At 36.2% G+C, this 20,871-nt stretch overlaps 1 protein-coding gene across 3 annotated transcripts in view; it reads left to right on the top strand.

Moving 5' to 3' along the window:
• The window catches only part of PRKG2 (protein kinase cGMP-dependent 2), an 89,264-nt gene extending 69,281 nt beyond the window's left edge, over positions 1 to 19,983 (top strand). For all 3 annotated transcript variants that reach the window (XM_028508250.2, XM_028508251.2, XM_036022573.1), the window contains 5 exons: positions 1,550 to 1,713; positions 6,893 to 7,015; positions 12,713 to 12,775; positions 16,090 to 16,156; positions 18,042 to 19,983. In XM_028508250.2, the coding sequence (XP_028364051.1) occupies positions 1,550 to 1,713; positions 6,893 to 7,015; positions 12,713 to 12,775; positions 16,090 to 16,156; positions 18,042 to 18,137 (513 nt within the window). In that variant the 3' untranslated portion in view covers positions 18,138 to 19,983. The remainder of the gene's footprint in view (positions 1 to 1,549; positions 1,714 to 6,892; positions 7,016 to 12,712; positions 12,776 to 16,089; positions 16,157 to 18,041) is intronic.
• Positions 19,984 to 20,871: the final 888 nt, after the last annotated feature.

Raw genomic sequence — 20,871 nt, 5'->3', positions numbered from 1 at the left:
CATTCTTAAAAGGAAAAAAATGCAATGAAAAAATGAGTGAAAAGCTGTTATAACAAAATATATTTCTACATACACATGCATTAAAAATGCAATTATAAGCATTGCTTTCTTGTCTCTTAAATTTTAGTCTTTGTAAAATTAGCTAGGATTTTCATAATGGTTCTTTCTCTGAGGAATAAGCAGATACTCCAATCTCAACTGGTTATAGATTTTAATTTCATAATATCCCCAGCTATCTATTCTAATCCTTGTAAATCATTCTATGTAGGTAAAAGAAAGCAATAAAATCCCACTTCAAATTAGGTTGTTTCAATTCCCTTTTTCTAAGAAGGAAATTGTTGCTGTTGTGTGATAAATACTAAAAAGCATTAGTAAAAACTTAAATGTCTAAAAGGTTTACTTAAGGTAAAAGTGAGTATTTTTAGCATTTGAATAAATAAATGAAGGATGAATTTTATAGTTCACTAACACATACTTTCCTAGGTAAGGTCCTATTTTGATATGCTAATCTTACTTATTTAGGGGTTTAGCCAAGATCATTACCATACTATTGAGAGAGTGTGGGTAATGAAGCTCTTAAAATGTGCATGTTGAAACCCAGGTATAATTTGTGTGTCTGTTTACTTCAGGGAGGTGGAGAGCATTTTATTAATAATATCAGTAGGTATTGGAGATAAAAAGTATGTGCTAAATAACCCCCCATGGAAGGAAATTAACTGTTTGTTTTGCAGAGCAGGGTGTCAGTAAGTCATATATACTGCCTCAATTCAGTGTGTGGGTCTTCTGTTGCTCCAACCTTCTTTCCTGTCTCTATTCTGTGCACAGAGTTCACTGAATAGAGTCTCAGAAAAGTGGAGTGGCCTATTCTGAAAGGACAGAGGAGGGTAGCAAAGACTGTAGAGCGCTGGCTGGTGAGGCTTAGTGGATTGAGTGCTGGCTTGGGAACCAAAGGGTCATGGTTTGATTCCCAGTCAGGGTACATGCCTGGGTTGCAGGCCAGGTCCCTGGTGGGGGGCACTTGAGAGGCAACCACACATTGTTGTTTCTCTCCCTCTTTCTTCCTCCCTTTCCTTCTTTAAAAATAAGTAAATAAAATCTTAAAAAAAGAGAGACTGTAAAGAATTTTAAATGTCTCTTCTTCTCAACAATAGTCCTTTCCCAAACTCTCAATTATGTTATTGTTTTTTCTTCTGTGATGGAGCTTTTAAGTCCATTATTTCACCCTTCTGTTCTCTTCCCAATGAGCACCACCATTGATTTGAAAATTATGTTCGTCCCTCTGGCCCTGAGATGCTTCACGTGTGTTTTTCTGTTCTTCCCTTGCCAAAGCATTCCTCTAAGGGCTGTGGGTATAGAAGTTTGTTCACAGAACTTTCTCCAGTGTTATTAGATTTATGCTGGGCCCTGTAAAAGAATAAACAAGAGGGTGTGTGTGTGGTGTGTGAAGGAAGGGTGAAAGTGTAGAAAGAAAACTGGAGAAGTTAGGGGGACTATTAAAAAGGAACATGAGTTTTATTGTGTCTGAAAATTTTTTGACATTGTTTTCCAGGTTGACTTTGGATTTGCTAAGAAAATAGGATCTGGACAGAAAACGTGGACATTCTGTGGGACCCCAGAGTATGTAGCTCCAGAAGTCATTCTCAACAAAGGCCATGACTTCAGTGTGGATTTTTGGTCCCTGGGAATCCTAGTTTATGAGCTCCTAACGGGCAAGTAAGTCCTTCATGTTGTGTTCAGCCTCTTCTTCAGAGAAGTGCAAAAATAAGTAACTAATGATAGAAATTATATGTATATAATTTAAAGTTTAATGGGATGACTTTTCCTCTCTACATCATTTTACATATGGTATTCTTGCTACTTTATAATGTAGAGAAAAGACTCAGGAGGGTAAAATAAAGGAGTAAAGAACTCTATGGTTTACCTAAAATGGCAAGGTCTATTATTATAGATACTGTTACAGAACAAACAAGGGGGGCCTGGGACGATATACTATTATTGAAAAAAAAGCCCCCAGGTCCATCATGTCTGCCACCCGAGGAAAGACGTCTCTCAATGCCAGAGACTCATGAAAAGGAATGGAAATGTTTATTTAATGCTATACAAACTTAAAGTAGTGACCTAATGTCTTTATCAAAAAATCCTAAAGTCCCTTAAAAGACCCACAAACAGACACAGTCCTTCCTTCCTTCCCCCTTTGCCCAGTCCAGAGTACCGTATCTCAGGAAAGGAAATAGAAGCCCACGGCTCAGGCAGTCCTCTGGTTCTTCCCAGTCAGTACTCCATCTCGACTGGGAGACCTCCCTGGGTTCCCAGCACCCTCAGCTGAGTCGCCGGGATCTCTGCTAAAACCAGGTGGTGGTTCCCCCTTCTAAAGCTGTGGGGGTCCCCACTCTGGCAAAGGCATGTGGTCCTCTCTCCCAGGGCCACGGGAGTCTCCACTCTACCAGAGCCGTGTGGTTCTCTCTCTCAGGGCTGCGGGAAGGGAGAGTCCCCACTCTGTCCAGGCCGTGTGGTTATCCCCCAATGGCTGCCATGTCTGGGTTTAAATCCCCCATGCCAATCTTCTTCTGCAGCCCCATTTCCGACTCCTCCTACACTCGGGCACACTTGCCCTCAATCTGCTGTCTTCTCCAGCTTTTCTGGTTGCCATCGTGGGTCTGGGCAGGTGTGACCCCATGTCCTGGAGCCAATCTTCTCCAAGCTCCCACACAGGCGCTGTAACTCAAGGGACCTGCCCCCCAGTCCCATCTTGGGGGGAGATCCCTTTCCATCCCCCTGGCCTTGAGCCTGCCATAGCTATTTAGCATATTTAAGCAACCAGCCAAAGGCTATAGGTATGTTAAATGACCACATCATGGATTAGCTGCAAAGCTGCCCTGCATGTTCTTGCTCTGTATGCCCCTTCTCCCAACTCACACCTGTGGGGGAAGGGGTGAAGACACCTTAAAATCTCCTGGATACCTTGAGTTCTGGACCCCATTTCAAATGCCTATTTGGGATCCCCCCTCTTGGCTGCGCCCTGTAACAATACCATATTAAGAATGTGTAGGTTTTGAGAATCCAGCATAAGAATAAGAAAAAGAATTGAAATTATAGGCTATGTTATTGTTTCTCCATATATATATGGAGAAGGAGAGAGAGAGAGAATATATATATATATATATATATATATATAATTGAGAAAATCATGTTTCAGTTAAATTCATTGATCAATTAAACTAAATTTAGCTATGTTCTTTTATCTTCCCTAGAAATCATTAATCAGAAATGCTAAGAGAAAGCAACATTGCTGGAATTAAACTCTATTTCCCTTGTCAACTGCTTTCTGGAGGTGCTAATTAACAGAGAGATGACACAGCAGGGGTTTTAGCAGTCAGAATTGAATTGCCATTCCTAAAGAAATTAAAGGGCTACATTAATGAATCCAAGATTCCAAATATTCAACATGCATGCACATACATATTTATATGCATGCACACGCACCCACATACAGATGTAAGCTATATGTAATATTAACTCATATTTGTAAAGCATCTTACCGTTTACAGAGCACTTACAGGTATATTATCTGGGTTAGTTTTCACAAACTTGGGTAGAAATAAAAAACAGGAATTTTTATTATTTTTCATAATTTAAATATTTATTATTATTCTGTAATTTAAATGTCATAGATTAGAGTACCAGGGCAGTGAGCTACCTGCCTAAGATTGGGGATTTGATCCCAGGTCTGCTAGCTCTGAATGTGCTGCATTTTCCCTGCATACTTGTCAGGCAGTACCACACTTGGACATGGCCACTGGATTCTGATCAGTTCTCCTCCCAGTTTTGTGCCTCCACTTTTCATTAACTGATTTGATCATCCTCATAAACCTTTATAACCAAGTGTTCTCAGTCTTAATTTCAGGGAGGATTTGCGTAATGGAATGGCATAAGAAAATACTGGAATGAGCCCATTTATGGGAATTCAAGTCTCAACCCATACTTAACACTCAGAATCTCCTTGAACTTTTTACACTACACGAATTTCAGTGTTAGGTTACCTGTGGCTACATTCTACATCCTTGTCAACGTGCAAACAGATGTGAAGGATTGTTTTATATTATCTGTAATCAATCTCAAATATTCATTGCTTAAGATTTTGAAGGAAAGAAGAGAAAAACATCCAGATTGTCATTCAGAGAGAAAGTTGCTTAAGGTCTGGTGACAAGGAATTCTACTTCGTGAATTTGTGTTCTCATCCTTGAAAAATTTTGTTTGCTGTATTTCTAAGAGATACATGATGGTTTCTGTAGGTAACTGGAGAATAAACATTTCCATTTTCACTAGCTGGGATAATTATTAAAGGTGTAGGGAAATAAAATGAGGGAATAAGGAAAGGCAAATAAATTTAAAAAAACTATCTTGGAGTTACTAAGGTGGTTTGAGGTGTCATGAAAAAAGTTGAAAAATTGTTTTTGTAAAGGTTTTCAGGGCAGGGCACAAGAAAAGTTATTTTTATTTTTTAGATATATTTTATTGAACATGCTGTTACAGTTTCCCAATTTTTCCCCTTCACTCCCTTCCACCCCTCACTCCCTCAAGCAATCCCCCCACCATTGTTCAGGTCCATGGATCATAACTCTAAGTTCTTTGGCTTCTCCATTTCCTGTACTGTTCTTAACATCCCCCTGCCTATTCTGTACCTATCAATTTATACTTCTTAATTTCTGTACTTTTTTCTTCATTATCCCCCACCCCCTTCTAACTGATAACCCTTAAAATGATTTCTATATCTATGATTCTGTTTCTGTCTGCTTGTTGGCTTATTTGTTTTTTAGATTTAGTTGTTTATAGTTGTGAATCTATTATAATTTTAATGTTCATAGTTTTGATATTCTTTTCCTTAAATAAGTCCCATTAACATTTTATATAATAATGGCTTGGTGATGATTAACTCCTTTAGCTTTTCCTTGTCTGGGAAGCACTTTATCTGCCCTTCCATTCTAAATGACAGCTTTGCTAGATAGAGTGATCTGGGTTGTAGGTCCTTGCTTTTCATCACTTTGAGTACTTCTTGCCACTCAATTCTAGCCTACAAAATTTCTTTGGAGAAGTCAGCTGACAGTCTTATGGAAACTCTTTTGTAGGTAAATACCTGCTTTTCTCTTGCTGCTTTTAAGATTCTGTCTTTGTCTTTAACTTTTGGTGTTTTAATTATGATGTGCCTTGGTGTGGTCCTCTTTTGGTTTCTCTTGTTTGGGATTCTCTGTGCTTCCTGGACTTGTATGTCTATTTCCTTCATCTTTTTTAAATGCCCTGAATTCTAGAGTCAGGAAGTAAATGAAAATGAGAAAATAATTAAAAAATAAAACCAAACCAAAACATAATATATTTGTAAATATATAAAAGAGTTGAAAATATTATAGCAATATTTTTGTTTTCTACCTCTTTTTCTTCACAAGCAAAACACAGGTTATTTAACAGTTAGTGCACTGACCTTATTACAAGTTTATTACCAAGGATAGGGATTCTCAATATCAAAAAGGTCTCAAGCATGACCAAGGAACAGAGAATAGTTAATGAAAATCATCTTTATTTTTCAAATGTTAAAGGACATAAGAAAATAGATATTAAAGTGTTTATAAAAGCAAAGTATATTCATTAAAATATTATTTAAATTAACTCCCAGTGCTTACTTACTCATCTTAGCAACATTTTTCTTAAAATATCCTCTTCACAGGACTTTCCTTTCCCCGTTCGTTTTCCCACACTGCTGGCTCCATCTCAGTCTTGATTGCTAAGTCCTTCTTATCATTCTGACCTCTCATTATTGGGCTACTTCAGTTCCTGATCTCTGTTCCATCTACTCACTCCCTGGGTGATATCATCAAGTTCCATGGTCATAAATCCTGTCTGATGACTCCTCAGAGTCATACCTCCAGCCCTAACCTCTTCCACAATTGTGAGACTCATAAATTCAACTGCCTGCTTAGCATCTCTATTTCACGTTCTGAACATAACTCTTGATTCCTCATAACCTGCTCTGCACTCCTAAACCCCCTCCCTACACTAGTCTTCTCTTAGTCAATGTTAGCTCCATTCTGTAGGTCAAAAGACTTGATCATCATTCTTAAATTCTATCTGCCATACACCACATTCACCTCATCAGTGAATCCTGTTGGTTTAACTGTCTAAATAAATCCAGAATCCAGCCACATCCCACCATCTTCACTACTACTGTCCCAATCTGGGCTACCAGGCCTTTCTTCATCCATGGCTGTCACCATCAGAGTTTCTGCTTACTCTGGCTGCCGGAAATCAGATCATTTGACTCAAAGCATATTCCCAGGTCCTTACCATAGCCCACTAGATCTGTAAAATATTGTGACCATCCCTTACATCCCTTTCTCCTGCTTGCTCACTCCACTAGCAACAATGTCATCCTCATTGCTCCAGGTTTTCCTGACTCATGGCCTTTATACTTGCTGTCTTAGAGTCCTCTGACCACAGATGGTCATTCACTCCTTGTCTTCATTCTTACTTCTGCCCCACTGTCAACTTGAGAGAGGCTTCTTGTTTCTATTCTGTCTAAAAAAAATTGCACCTCTCTGTCATTTTCTGTCCCTCCCTTTATTTTTCTTTTTAGTAATTATCACCATCTGACAAATGACTTGTATGTGTAAATATGTATGTGTGTAAATTGTTAAGTGATGTGAAATTAATGAAATGATTTTTCTGCCATGTCTCCAGATTTGTCATGAAACAACTAATGAGAGAGGGGGAAGAGTTAGGGAGGGAGGGAGGGAAGGAGGAAGGAAGGGAGGGAGGGAAGGAGGGAGAAAGGAAAGCACAAACTTAGTTATAAATGTGTCTCAGACCCTGGTCCCAGCATTCTGTTCTGTTTTTTCCCTAGCCCACCCTTTTCTGGGATTGACCAAATGATGACCTACAATTTGATTCTCAAAGGAATTGAAAAAATGGATTTTCCCAGAAAAATAACAAGACGACCAGAGGATTTGATTAGGAGACTTTGCAGGTGAGAATGAGAGAAACCTCTTGTTTCTGGGGAAGGTGGGAAGGTTTTTTGTTTGTTTTCACACATTTTAAATTAGGTGTATGTTTGCTTTTTTTCCTTTTACTTTTATCTGTAGCTAAATTTATTTAAAGTAAAAGCATTTTCTGTTTTGCAGTCTGTGCTGGGAGTTTGAGTATACCTTATGTTTTAGAATCACAGTACCTACTTATAATATAAAGGAGATTTAAAATTTTCAGGTTGCTTCAGAAATCATATTTATCTGTTATAAAGCAAAATGGAACCACAAACCTCACCTTAATAAAAGGATAATTAATATATAATCTTATTACTTTAAGAGAAAATCAGCGGTGATGATAAAGTGTTACTATATGCCTTCTTTCAAGCTTCATTTTTAAAAAAAGTATTCCTCTGGATTTATTTTATGTTATTATTATTTTTTAAATATTTTATTTATTTATTTTTAGAGAGAAGGGAAGGGAGAGAGAAAGGGAGAGAGAGAAACATTAATGTGTGGTTGCCACTCATGTGCCCCCTACTGGGGACCTGGCCTGCAACCCAGACATGTGCCCTGACTAGGAATCGAACAGACAACCCTTTTCTTCACAGTCCAGTGCTCAATTCACTGAGCCACACCAGCCAGGGCTTATTTTATTATTATTTTTATTGAGGTATAATTGACATAAAATATTATCTGAGTTTCACATGTATAATGCAATGATTTGATATTTGTATACTCTACAGAATGATTACCACAATAAGTTTAGTTACTATCCATCACCATACAAAATTACAATTTTTTTTCCTTTTTGTGATGAGAACTTTTAAGATTTACTCTCTTGGCAGCTTTTAAATATGCACTACAATATTATTGACTATAATCACCGTGCTGTAAATCACATCACCATGACTTATTTATTATATAATGGGAAGTTTGTACCTCCTGGCCCCCTTCATCCATTTTGTCCATCTCCACTTCACCTCCCCACTGGCAACTGATGTTGTGCTCTCTGAAGCTATGAGTTCTGTTTTGTTTGTTTATTTGTTTTCTTTTAGGTTCCATATATAAGTGACATCCTACAGTATTTGTCTTTCTCTGTCGAACTTATTTCACTTGGCCTAACACCTTCAGGGTCCATACATGTTGTTATAAATGGTAACATTTCAAATATTTCATTTTTATGGCTGAGTAGTGTGTCTGTCTGTCTGTCTGTCTATCTCACATCTTCTTTATCCACTTATCCATTGATGAACACTTAGATGGTTTTCATAGTTTGTTTATTGTAAATAATATTGCAATAAACATAAAGGTGCATATGTCTTTTTGAATTAATGTTTTTACCTTCTTCAGATAAATACCCAGAAATGGAATTTCTGGATCATATTATAATTCCATTTTTAATATTTTGAGGAAACTCCATGTTGTTTTTCATAATGATTGCACCAATTTACATCTCTAACAACAATGTATGTACAAGGCTTCTCTTTTTTCTACATCCTTGCTAACACTTATTTGTTGACTTTTCGATGATAGCCATTCTAATAGGTATGAGATGAAATTACATTGTGGTTTTGATGTGCATTTCCCTGATGATTAATTATATTGAACATTTTTTTCGTGTACCTGTAGGCCATCTGTGTGTCTTCATTGGAAAAAAAGTGTCTATTTAGATCTTCTGCCCATTTTAATTGGATTTTTGTTTGTTCCTTTTGCTATTGAGTTGTATGAATTCTTTATATATTTTGGATATTAACTCCTTATCAGATATATGATTTGCAAATATTTTATCCCATTCAGTAAGATGCCTTTTCATTTTGTTGATGGTTTTGTTTTCTGTGCAAAAGCTTTTTAGTTTGATATAGTTCCACTTATTGTCACATTTGTTGTTTTTGTTTTTGAAGTCATATCTAAAAAACCATCACCAAGAGTAATGTCAAGGAGCTTACTTCCTATGTTTTTTTTTTCTTTTAGGAGTTTGAGGATTTCAGGTCTTAGATTCAAGTCTTTAATCCATTTTGAGTTATTTTGTGTGTGTGTATGTATGATGAAAGATAGTGGTCTAGTTTCATTCTTTTGCATGTGGCTATCCAGTTTTCCCAACACCATTTATTAAAGAGACTGTCCTTTCCCCTTGCCTCCTCTGTTATAAATTGTCCATATATACACATGGGTCTATTGCTGAGCTTTCTGTTCTGTTCCATTGCTCTATATGTCTGTTTTTATGCCAATCCCATGCTGTTTTGTTAACAATAGCTTTGTAACATAGCTTGCAATTAGGAAGCGTGATGCCTCTAGTTGTGTTCTTTCTCAATATTGCTTTAGTTATTTGGGGTCTTTTGTGGTTCCATACACATTTTAGGCTTGTTTGTTGTATTTCTGTAAAAATGCCCTTAGGATTTTGACAGGGATTGCATTGAGTCTATAGATGGCTATGTGTAATATAGACATTTTAACAATATTAATTTTTCTAATTCATGAGCACAGAATATCTTTTCATTTGTGTCTTCTTTAATTTATGTTATCAATGTCTTATAGTTTTCAGTGTACAGGTCTTTCATCTTCTTGGTTAAACTTATTCCTAAGAAATATATTTTATTCTTTTTCATGAAATTGTAAATGGGATTTTCTTAATTTCTCTTTCTAATAGTTTGTTATTAGTATATAGAAACATAAGAAAAATTTTAATCTCTATTCTATTTATTCCATTCTGATCTTTATTATATTGATTTTGTACCCTTCAACTTTACTGAATTTGTTTATTAGTTCTAACAGGTTTTTTGGTGGACTCATGAGGGGGGTTCTGTATATGAAATTACATCATCCATGAATAGTGACAGTTTTCCTTCTCTTGTTTCAATGTGGAGGTATTTTTTTTTCCTTGCTTAATTACTATGGCTAGGACTTCTAGTACTATGTTGAAAAAAAGTGGCAAGAGTGGACATCCTTGTCTTGTTCCTGATCTTAAAGGAAAAACTTAAAGCTTTTCACCATTGAATATGATGTTAGCTGTAGACTTGTCACATGTGGTCTTTATTATGTTCGGGTACATTCTCTCTATATTTAATTCTTTTTAGGGTTTTTTTTTTATCATAAATGGATATTGAATTCTGTCCAGTGCTTTTTCTGCATCTGTTGAGATGATCATATGACTTTTGTCCTTCATTCTGTTAATGTGGTATTTCACATTGATTGACTTGCAGATGTTAAACCATCTTTGCATCACTGGAATAAATACTACCTGATCATGGTGCATGTTTTGTTTGCTAATACGTTGTTGAGGATTTTTACATCTATGTTCATCAGGGATATCGGCCTATAACTTTTATGTGTGTCCTTGTCTGGTTTTGGTATCAGGGTAATACTGGATTCATAAAATGAGTTGGGAAGTACTTCCTTCTCTTCAATTTATTGAAAGAGTTTGACAAGTGTAGGTATTACATCATCTTTTGAAACAATTAGTAGAATTCACCTTTGAAGCCATTTGGGCCTGGGCTTTTGTTTATTGAGAGGTTTTGTTTACTAATTGATCCTCTTACTAATGACCAGTTTATTCAGATTTTCTTTTTTTGTGTGATTCAGTCTTGGAATATTATATGTTTCTTGGAATTTGTCTGTTTCTTCTAGGTATGTAATTTGTTGCTGTATAATTGTTCATAGCAGTCTCTTAAGATTCTTTTCATTTCTGTGGTATCAATTATAGTTTCTCTTTCCATATCTGATTTTAATTATTTGAGCTTTTTTTCTTTTTATCTTGTAGAACCTAGCTAAAGATTTGTCAACTTCATCTTTTCATAGAACCAGAGCTTAGTTTTGTTGATTTTTCTATTGTCTTTTTAGTCTCTGCTTCATTGTTTTTGTTTTTGTTTTTTTCTCTGACCTTTATTGTTTCCTTCTTCCTACTAACTTTTGGCTTTGTTCTTCTTTTGATAGTTCCTTTGGGTGTAAAGGTAGATTATTTATTTGGGATTGTTTTGTTTCTTGAGGCAGGCCTGTATCACTATGATTTTCTCTCTTAGAACTGATTTTCCTGAAAATCAGTTTCTAGATTTTGGTAAGTTGTATTTCTATTTTCATTTGTCTCGAGATATTTTTTGATTTTTACTTAAATTTCCTCATTGACCCATTGGTTGTTCAGTAGTATATTGTTTCATCTCCACATATTTATAATTTTTCCAGTTTTCTTCTTGTACTTGATTTCTGGTTTCATACCATTGTGGTCAGAAAAGATGCTTGATATGATTTCAGTCTTCTTTAAATTTATTGAGACTTGTTTTGTGCCCAACCATATGATCCATCCTGTAGAATGTTCCGTGTGTATTTGGGAAGAATGTGTATCCTACTGCTTGTGGATGGTGTTTCCTGTAAATATCTATTAAGCCTATCTGGTCTAATGTGTCCCCTGTGTGGACCACACATGCCTGCTGTTTTTAGCAAGCAGTGGGAGAGTGTGGGGCCAGGGCTCACCTGCTGGCTTTTGTCTGGCTGCAGGAGAGCCTTGGGGTAGGGTGTGCTCTCTGGCACTGTCAAGGTAGAGGGAAAGTACAAAAATGGCACCTGACAGCACCTCCATCCAGGAGAGAGTCTCAACAGGCCCCTGCCTCTCCAGCGGACACTTTAAGATTGGCAAATGCATTTCCTTTATGTATATAGCCTATGCACTTTTCAAATTGCTACTTTTGTACTGGTCCTGGGGTAAATGAGTCTGTGTGCCAGCCCTTAACAGAAATGTATCAGTTCCCTACAGCCCTTTAAGCCTCCTAAATGTGAGCCTTGTTTATTTTCAGAGCTAGACATTTTGGGGGTTCATCTCTCCATTGAGGCTCCCAAGGGTTGGGCTGACTGATGTTGGGTATCAACCCCTTGCTCCTCAGGAAGAAGATTTGGATTTGTGAGATCCCTCCTGATTGTCGTTGCCATACTAGGGGTAGAGTTTTGGGTGAGACTGTGTCTCTGTGTCTCCTACCCGCTTTGATGTGGCCCTTTTACCATATGTTGTGAGAGAGTTGTTCAGCTACTTTTCAGGTCTTTTTCAGAGAGAATTGTTCCATATGTAGTTGTAGATTTCATGTGTTCATGGGAAGAAATGAGTTCAGGTTCTTCCTACACTGCCATCTTGGAGCATGCCCTGGCTTTATTTTAAATCACTCCAAATTTCTATTTACTACTAAAAATAGCTTATTGGAGAACAGAAGAGTTATATAATTTTGTTTGAACGTCGTTGCTGTTTTTCACACATTTCAACATTTTTTAAAGCATTAAAACTTTCTAATATAGAACATGAAGCCTAGCTGTGGGTTGCCAACAGAAATTTGTGAGTGCTTACAGGTGAGATATAAATGATTACCTACAGCTTTCCCTGATTTTCTCAGCAGAGTTTGTAAGGTAGCTGTATCTTGTTCTTTTACATATTTATCTCTGGTGCATTTAAAGCACTAGAAGGTATAAAAGTATAGATAGGCATATAGATGTAGATAATTACAGATATAATTATAGATATATATGTATATATATTCCTAACTCTAATTTGACTGTGGCTTCCCTAGAGAGGGGCATGTGTTTTTTATCTCCCTCTACTTCAATGCCTAGTCTGTGAACATTATTGAGTAAATGAATGAATGAATAAAGAAATGTTAAACTTTAATTTAAAATTCACTCAAGCATAGTTATTATAAACTGTTTTAAAAATATTATCATTTTAGGCAAAACCCAACAGAAAGGCTGGGAAATCTGAAGAATGGAATCCATGACATTAAGAAACACAGGTACATAATTACTTCTTTGTCCAGAAATATATAAAAATTTATAGAAAATGATGGTGATCTTGAAGCCTCTCTCAGTAAACCATAAGGATTTCTTTACAGACTCTCAGTTTTTAGCTTTTTGGTGCTTTATATTCAATTTGTATTTTACTAGATTCAGTCACAATAATCAATCTCAAAATGACTCCTCTAGATCTGGAAATTCATACCAAGAATGGATGAAGTTTAAAACAAGTTATAAAATCACATCTTCAAGTTATAACAACTTAATTTTTATCCACTACTATCTTAATTGTTATTTAAAATATCAACTTGGAGTCTATAAATGGATTGTTCTAATTTTCACATTTGATTTGTGATTAAAGTAAAATATAGTTATTGTTCTCAGTATTCAAGAGAATAGGTGAGCTAAGTTAGCCACTAAATAGTATTGCATTTTGGTTCTTTATTAATATTATATATTAATGTTAAATATAATTTTTCTTCAACCAGCATTTCAAAATCTGAAACCTCATGTTGTATTTTACATTTTTGGGTGAAGTACACTGATTTCCACAAAACTTCAATCTTTTGTCTCTATGCAGTAATCTAACATGAACATTTTCAGTTCTGTGAATTTCTAAATTTGTCATTTAGAACCATAGATAATTTCTGTAAGATATCCTTTCTTAATTTGTTACATATATGGAAGTTGAAGCCTTCAGGATTGTTTTTCAAATCAATGGCTAATTAAATCCTGCAATCCCCAAGATGTTTTAATTTTGCTTATGATTTGCACATATACCACCTATTGCTAGTACAAAAAACAAACGTGAGAATTTCATTATTGAAAACCTTTGAGCACACTGACGTGTTCACTTTCAGAAGTGAAAACATCTCTCAGTATTGCATTCCTCTCTGGATTATTTTTACTGAAGAATTAAGGGTGCATCAATACAGTGTGAGAATAAAGGGAGAGATGCTGCTGGGTAGAAGCACTGCTCATTTTCCGAACACTGGCAGTGCAGCTGCCAGCCCTGCTCTATCTATTCATGAGCTTTCTTGAAATAAAGCCATGTATTCAACATTGTCAATTCAGAGAGGGCTCTGCCTGACGGGTGTATTAGGGAAGGAGAGAGGGAGGGAGAGAGAGAGAGATACACACATCTGTGGGTTTTATAAACATGAAAATGTTTAGAGTATTTTGTTGTTCTTTGTCATCTTTAGGATTGCCTTCAGTGTAAAGTTTATTACTTGTCTTAGGTTCCAGTTTATCTTTCTTCCTACAAGCTGTTACCACACTATCTTATCTCATTATAACAGGGCACATAAATACACCATTCATATGGAACAAACAAGTGCCCCATCAATTAAAGTTATCCTTTTAATATATTTTCCTCATTTACTTCATTATAGAAGCATCTTCGTGTTATTTGTTGGGGTAATTGGGAAATAGAGTGATAGCATTGTTAATTGGCTCCAGTTTTATTTTGTACTTCTTATTTACTTGAGGCTCATTTAAATGTAGCTGTCAAATTGTGATTGGGTGTGCATGCAAATTAGTGCCAGAGAATTTTCTCACCTCAGCAGGGTAATGAAGAATTTTTAATTTTCTTCCCTGTAGGGATTAATTTGCCCATGCTTTTGAATAGGCAGGATGTTTTTTGCAATATGTCTGGATGGTCAGATTACAAAGTGTAGGGTAGAGTTCACTACTAAGAAGTGCCAGATTTACACAGTGATTTGTGGTGAGCTCAGAGGCATCAAACATTATTTTATGCTATTTTCATAGTGCTTTTAAGATAAAAAGTTGGCACAAGGAGGCCTGAAGAATAGACCTCTCTGCCTTCAAATAGGAGCATTCCAAAACCTTCTACAAGTCCCCAAAGTTTATAGTATCTACCCAGTATGCTCTTGGAATTAAAAAAAAAACTTAAAAATTTGTCATCAGACTTCCCTATTCTTCTCTAAAATACTTTTATATTTTTCTTAGAGAACTATTCCCTTTAACTTTGTATTTAAAACAATACAGTAAAACATGGCACATTGTTATATGTTTGCCCATTCTGTCTTAAATCATCTTCCCTAAAAATAGAATTCCTTCCTTCCCTATTTGTGAGCTAACTTACAAACTAGGCACCAATTGTGTCTCCCAACACCCTTTTGAAAAAAAGAGATAATATACTTGTAGGGTACAATTAAATCTTTCCTGCTAGGTAGAGGGATAATTTGTTTTGAGTGTCTTCACATGACCTTTAATATTTCTAGTCTTTAAAATTACTTTCAAAACTAGCTTCTACAAGTCTCCCAAAAATGAAGAAGCAATTTATGTGCTGTTGCTGCTAATATTTCTTTGGTGAATATTTTTTACACATGAGTGCATGCTGGCACTCACATCACTTAAAATGTGGTTAGTGTCAAAAGGCCAAGTGCTAAGTGAATAGCCACTCGTGTTAAGTATATATTGCCACAAGTCAAGTTGTAACAAGTACTCAGCAAGAAATGCATAGGCTCTTTGATTCAGTACAGTCACAGTAATGATTTTTATTAATATTTATGAAGTCACTTCTGGGAAGAGAGCATTGTAAAATATATTAAAAGGAATTGTGGCAGTGTTTGGTGGTAAAGGAAAAGAATCCACAGAACTGTGAGCCTAGAAATCCCTAAAAATGGAACATCAGTCTGTGCAAAGAAGCTGATGGGTGGATCAAGGAGAAGACGCCTGTGGTTTCTAGCGAGGACAGGGGAAGCTGCACAGCTGGGTTGCTGTCTGACTTCCACTCTTTGTCTAGTGTCTCAGCAGCTTATACCAAAATGGCATTTTGGGTTAAGAATGAAACCTGAAATGGAATGTACTAGAACCAGCCCTTTCTGGTTTTTGTACTTTTTCTCTTGCTAAGCTTAGACTTGGAATGGGAAATCCAGTCAAGGACTGAACCAACACCAACAGCAGGGGCGAAGGAGATTGAGAAGGGTGGAAGGGCCTCGTTTCTGGTGTGGTCCACGGACAGGGGAGTGTGACAGCCTCCTAAAGTCTCCCTTGCCTTCAGTATCACACCTCACCACTCTCTGTCCCATGCTGTCCCCTATTGCCATTCTCCAGATGTCAGCCTTGGTGTGGAACAAGGAGTGGAACAACAGGGAAATCTAGGCTCATTACTGGGCAGTGGTAAGTGCTGCCGTGAGGTTAGTGGGCATGGGTTTAGTGTGAGACCAGAAAGCTGGCACACTGACCACATTGCTGTCAGGGAGCAGACAACAAAATGGATTGACAGATAGCTGGCATGCTAATAGTTTTCAGGCAAGTAATATTTCTCTGTACTTTCCTCATTTCTCAGGTGGTTAAATGGTTTTAATTGGGAGGGACTGAAGGCTCGGAACCTTCCATCACCTTTACGAAGAGAGGTATGGTATCTGCTGTATTACCCTCATAATTTTTTGTAAACAGGTTTTAAGGATGTGTATGTTTGTGTGACAGGTTTCAGATTTTTAAAATAGTTTTTTAAAATTAAGTCAAAATGCTATAATAGTTGTGATTACAGGGACTAAATGGTATTACCTGTTTAGTGGGCATTAGCTCAGCTCTCAGGAATCAATTACGTATAAATCTAAGATCTCATGTTGTCAGTGTGTTAGGCTGACAGATGGCTCTAGAAATATAGTATGAACCATGCAGGTTATTTGAAATTGTCTAGTCATCATGTTAAACAAGGTGAAAAGAAGTAGGTGAAATTAATTTTAATTAATATCCAAAATGTTATAATTTCAATCGATAATGAACATAAAATATTAATGAGGTATCACTGTTATTTTTTTATACTAAGTTTTCACAGCCCCAAGTGGTTACACTCTCAGCACATCAGTTTGAACTAGCTGCATTTCAAGTTCTCGGTCACCCCATGCGGCTGGTTGGACAGACAGCGCTAGAGAAAGCAGAACATTTGTGAACTTAGGGGGAAGGATGACCCAAGAATGACCTGGGTCAACACCCTGCAGATGTCATGCTGTGCCCTCACTAGAGGATTTCGGAGACCTGTGTCTCCCCTTGTGTATTTTTAGATTGACCTCTGAATTTTTTTCATACGTTTAAGTTGTTGTGGAGAATATAATTTCCAGAGGGCTGGAAATAATTTAAGTTTTAAAGTAATCCGCTGCTGTTACTTTACCCCTTTGAATATGTCCAATGTAACATAAGTATAACGGAGATTTGATACCAATCAGACATTGAAAAACACAGATAGAAAATTACATCATACCTTTTGCTCTCTGAATTTATATTTCCGTATCACCATTCCATTTTCTTTCAAAATGTCATTCTAATATAAAATATTTTTATGCTTGGCAATCTTTAGTCAATTGTTCTTTAAATACTTTTCAATTATAATTTTATAAATTTTAAAATTTCTGTGACAATAGAATTTCTTTGGCAACACACATATTTCTTCTGGATTCAGTTATAATTATATTTTTATAGCATCCAGTATCAAACAACATAAATGTATTATAAAATTTTGGAGGTGTTATTAAACAGTTTTTGTAAAGATAGTATTTAATGTGCCTGTGGATAAATTTTATTTATTTAAAAATGGACTCAGATGCCACATCAATTTTATTCATTTTAAAAATTATATAGATGCAAGTGGTAAGAGTTTTGTTCACATACATAAATACATGAGAGTGGAGGGTTTTATAACAGCAATGGCTCTTTGAACGCCTCTGAGTGATCTCCCCACCCTCCCCAAAACACATTATGATCTATCATAAATAGTATTTTTAATGATCTGTCAGCTGATAATTCGATTAGGTACTTCTTACATTTGTTGGAAAGTAAAGACTTGGAAACCACATAATTTGCAAAAGAGTCATTTCACTCTTTCAAGAGTCATTAATATTTTGAATTGTTCCTTTGTTTGGCATTCTGGAAATTTTATATAGTCAATTAACCATAAAAAAATTCAAGGTTGGTAAGCAACTTTTATCAATTGGAAGCAGGATTCTGGAAAATTTTGCTTTTTTAAAGTATCTGCTGTCATTTTTTTTTTTAGAAGTAAAAGGCCAGGTAGCTTCTACTGCATGTAATCCAGTGACCTGACCCATGTGGTCCAAAGGGGAGATCTCATGAGGCTGAGAATATGACTCAGAAATGACAATTGGTCACCTTTTCCTTATATGTAACTTACCAGTAGTCGCAGTTTAACGTTGGTGGTCAGACATCGAAAGCATCACCCGAATGGAAGAGCATGCTCAGTCAACATCATCCTCACCTTTGCTTTAATCCTTTCCCCATTAGCTCAGTGGACCCACAGATCACAGCTACTTTGACAAGTATCCTCCTGAAAAGGGAGTGCCTCCAGATGAGCTGTCAGGCTGGGATAAAGACTTCTGACAGAAGGAAAAAAAAGATGAAGACTGCCTGTCTACTACAGAAGAGGACTGGGAGCACCAATAATCCAGGACTGATGATTTCTCTCTTTGGAGTATTAGTATATCTTTTGGGAGACCACTGGGAAAAGAAATCCCTTCCCATGAGCTGGGGTGGATGATAGTAGGTACAGAGGTGGTTCTGAATTATAATGTCTTATTTAGATGCTGTGAGTTATTCATGTATCTGTTTTTTTGTTTTTCTCAAGTGTTGAAGGCTATTCTATTCTCTTCACAGTCAGAACCATTTTTGTAGAAGGGGTGCAGTGTTCTCTGCAATCTATTGCCCTATCCCCCTCATATCCCTCTCCTTGGAGTCCTAATAAGGTTTCATAGTGTCTTGCCCTTGAACAACTCAGTCATGCAAATGGTTTCAAGAAGAAGGGTGAATTTTGGAAGATTTCACCTGCTCTCAACAACTCCATGTAAGCATTATGGCATCTAAAATTAGCAGTTTGCAGAAATCTTGGGAGTCAAAAGAGGCTGTTGACTTTTACTTGCATTCAACTTAGAAATGGGTTAATGTGCTTCTGATGTTAGTCTGGGGAAAGGGAATTAGTCTGCAACTCCCTAAAATAAATGACTTCATTAATCCAACAAGGTAAATATATTCTATTGAAGAACTTAAAAAATAAACAAAGCAAAAAGTACTTTTTGTTCTCCTGTGACCAACTCTGATAACTTGGAGACTTTTCAAAGCTTTGTTAAAGGTGGTTTTAATGTACAGTTGTGTAATGGGCTTTTGAAAAGGTTTTATCTTATAGATTAAGTATTTTACAATCAAAGTAGAAATCATGCAGGAAGAAAATTGTGAAGGCTTTTCCTTCCCATTAAATGTTAAGGAGAGTAAAGTCTGATAGGTAAGGTTGCTGACTTGGAAACTCTGAGATATTTTGTCCTCTCCTGTGATTGTTGCTATTAATAAACCAAGAGTAAAGATTAAGCACAGTTAATATTTAATGAAGATCCCATTGGTAAATGTTGATGCACTGTAATCACTGTAGACATTAGATTGTTATGGCAGGCAAGGTGCTAGAGAATGTTGGGACTTTAGAAGAGAAAGGGTCATCTAGCATCTGCCCTCCTCCTGTCTCCTCCACACAGTCTTCCAAATAACCAATAGAGTAGTTTAATAGCTTGGGCTGGCAGGACCCAAGAACTGTACTAGGAAATGTCTCTGTGTATCAGCCAGGATCACTTCCTCATCCTCCTTTCAAAACAGATAGGAAGCAGACTTTCTCTGTATCTTTTTTACCTGGGAGAGTAAAAATACCATTAAGTTAGTACACTATTCAAACTTCTGGCTATATTTTCATATCCAAATTTCCTATGGGACCAGCATCTTCTACCCACACCCCACCCATATTTTCTCCATTCAGAGAGAGTCAGCTGCATGCTTCCTAAAGGGTTAAACCAGATGAGAGAAGCCCCACACAAGAAGGTGCATCCTTAGCAAATTGAATTTCCACATTTAGAATCCTTTTGCTGAACCAAAGAAATTTTGTTTCCTGGAGTAGTATTTTTAAAGATTATGTATTGTACATAGAAAAAAACATTTTTAATAGGATAAACATAACCTGCTTAATGAATTTCTAAGATTTTTAAAAGATTTTTATTTGCATTTGGTTTGTAAGCACTGTATGTTTTTCCATGTATATATTTTTAAATTACTCACCAAAATGTAGGTAATTTATGTATTGGGTCGATATTAAAATTGTACAGTTATAATAGCAATGATATTCTTAAAAGAGATCAAGAATTGTAATTCAAGAAAGACTTGCATATATACAAATAAAAACTAACTTAGTTTACTACAGATATTTTGCCTGTGACTGTCCATATCCATATGTTATATTCACGTGTGATTTTACTGTGTTTCTTTAGAGCATTTTAGAAAGATGAAGAGATGAGAGCTTAAACTACCATATAATCCCCATTTCACTATTTCCTAGCTGAGTGACTGGCAAAAAGACTTCATTTCTTTGAGTACTGGCTTCCTCACCTATAGAAAAAGGTGCAGTGAAGTAATATCTACTTTAGAGGCCTGTGTGAGGATTACATAAGCTATCTAGAGCATTCTTTGGTGATGTCTGTGAAATAATCAATGCTACGTAGAGGGGAGCTACTGCCACTATCTCTGTTAGAATTAAAGGGCCTTAATAACCTTTTAGTGCAGAACCTGATGTATCATTTGTATCTGTATGCACAACTGTATCCATTAAATCCATTATCTACCTTTTCTTTCTCTTTTAAATCATGACATAAAAATGGCTGATCAAGAGCTGATGTATAAGTTAAAGACTTAACCCTTACCAAAATGAAGTGCTTTATTAAGAGCTCACTAAATATATAAATTTAATTTTTTATGAATTAAGGATATATATTTCATTTCTTTCTTAGGACATACAGAAAATTATCCTACTATATACAAACTTATTATATTCCTAATTGTTAAATCACTCTTACTCTTGCTTTTCTAGGTGCAAAGTTAATTTTTCATTCTTGAGGGTCTCCTTTGTCGGTCCAGCTTTTCGTAATTGTAGTTGCTTAACCTTTTCTCCAAATTTAAAATGTCTGGAGGGAAGAGGATATAGTGGTGAAAAGTAAGAGATCTGGTATCAGAAAGGTCTGGGTTGAATTCTACCTCTGTTCAGATTTGCGTGACTTTGAAAAACAAACCACATCCTTATTCATCTATC

The sequence above is a fragment of the Phyllostomus discolor genome, chromosome 1 (genome assembly GCF_004126475.2).
Source record: "Phyllostomus discolor isolate MPI-MPIP mPhyDis1 chromosome 1, mPhyDis1.pri.v3, whole genome shotgun sequence".
In the NCBI taxonomy this organism is placed as follows: domain Eukaryota; kingdom Metazoa; phylum Chordata; class Mammalia; order Chiroptera; family Phyllostomidae; genus Phyllostomus; species Phyllostomus discolor.
Note: the sequence above shows the minus strand (reverse complement) of the source record. Positions and strands in the feature narration are given on the sequence as shown.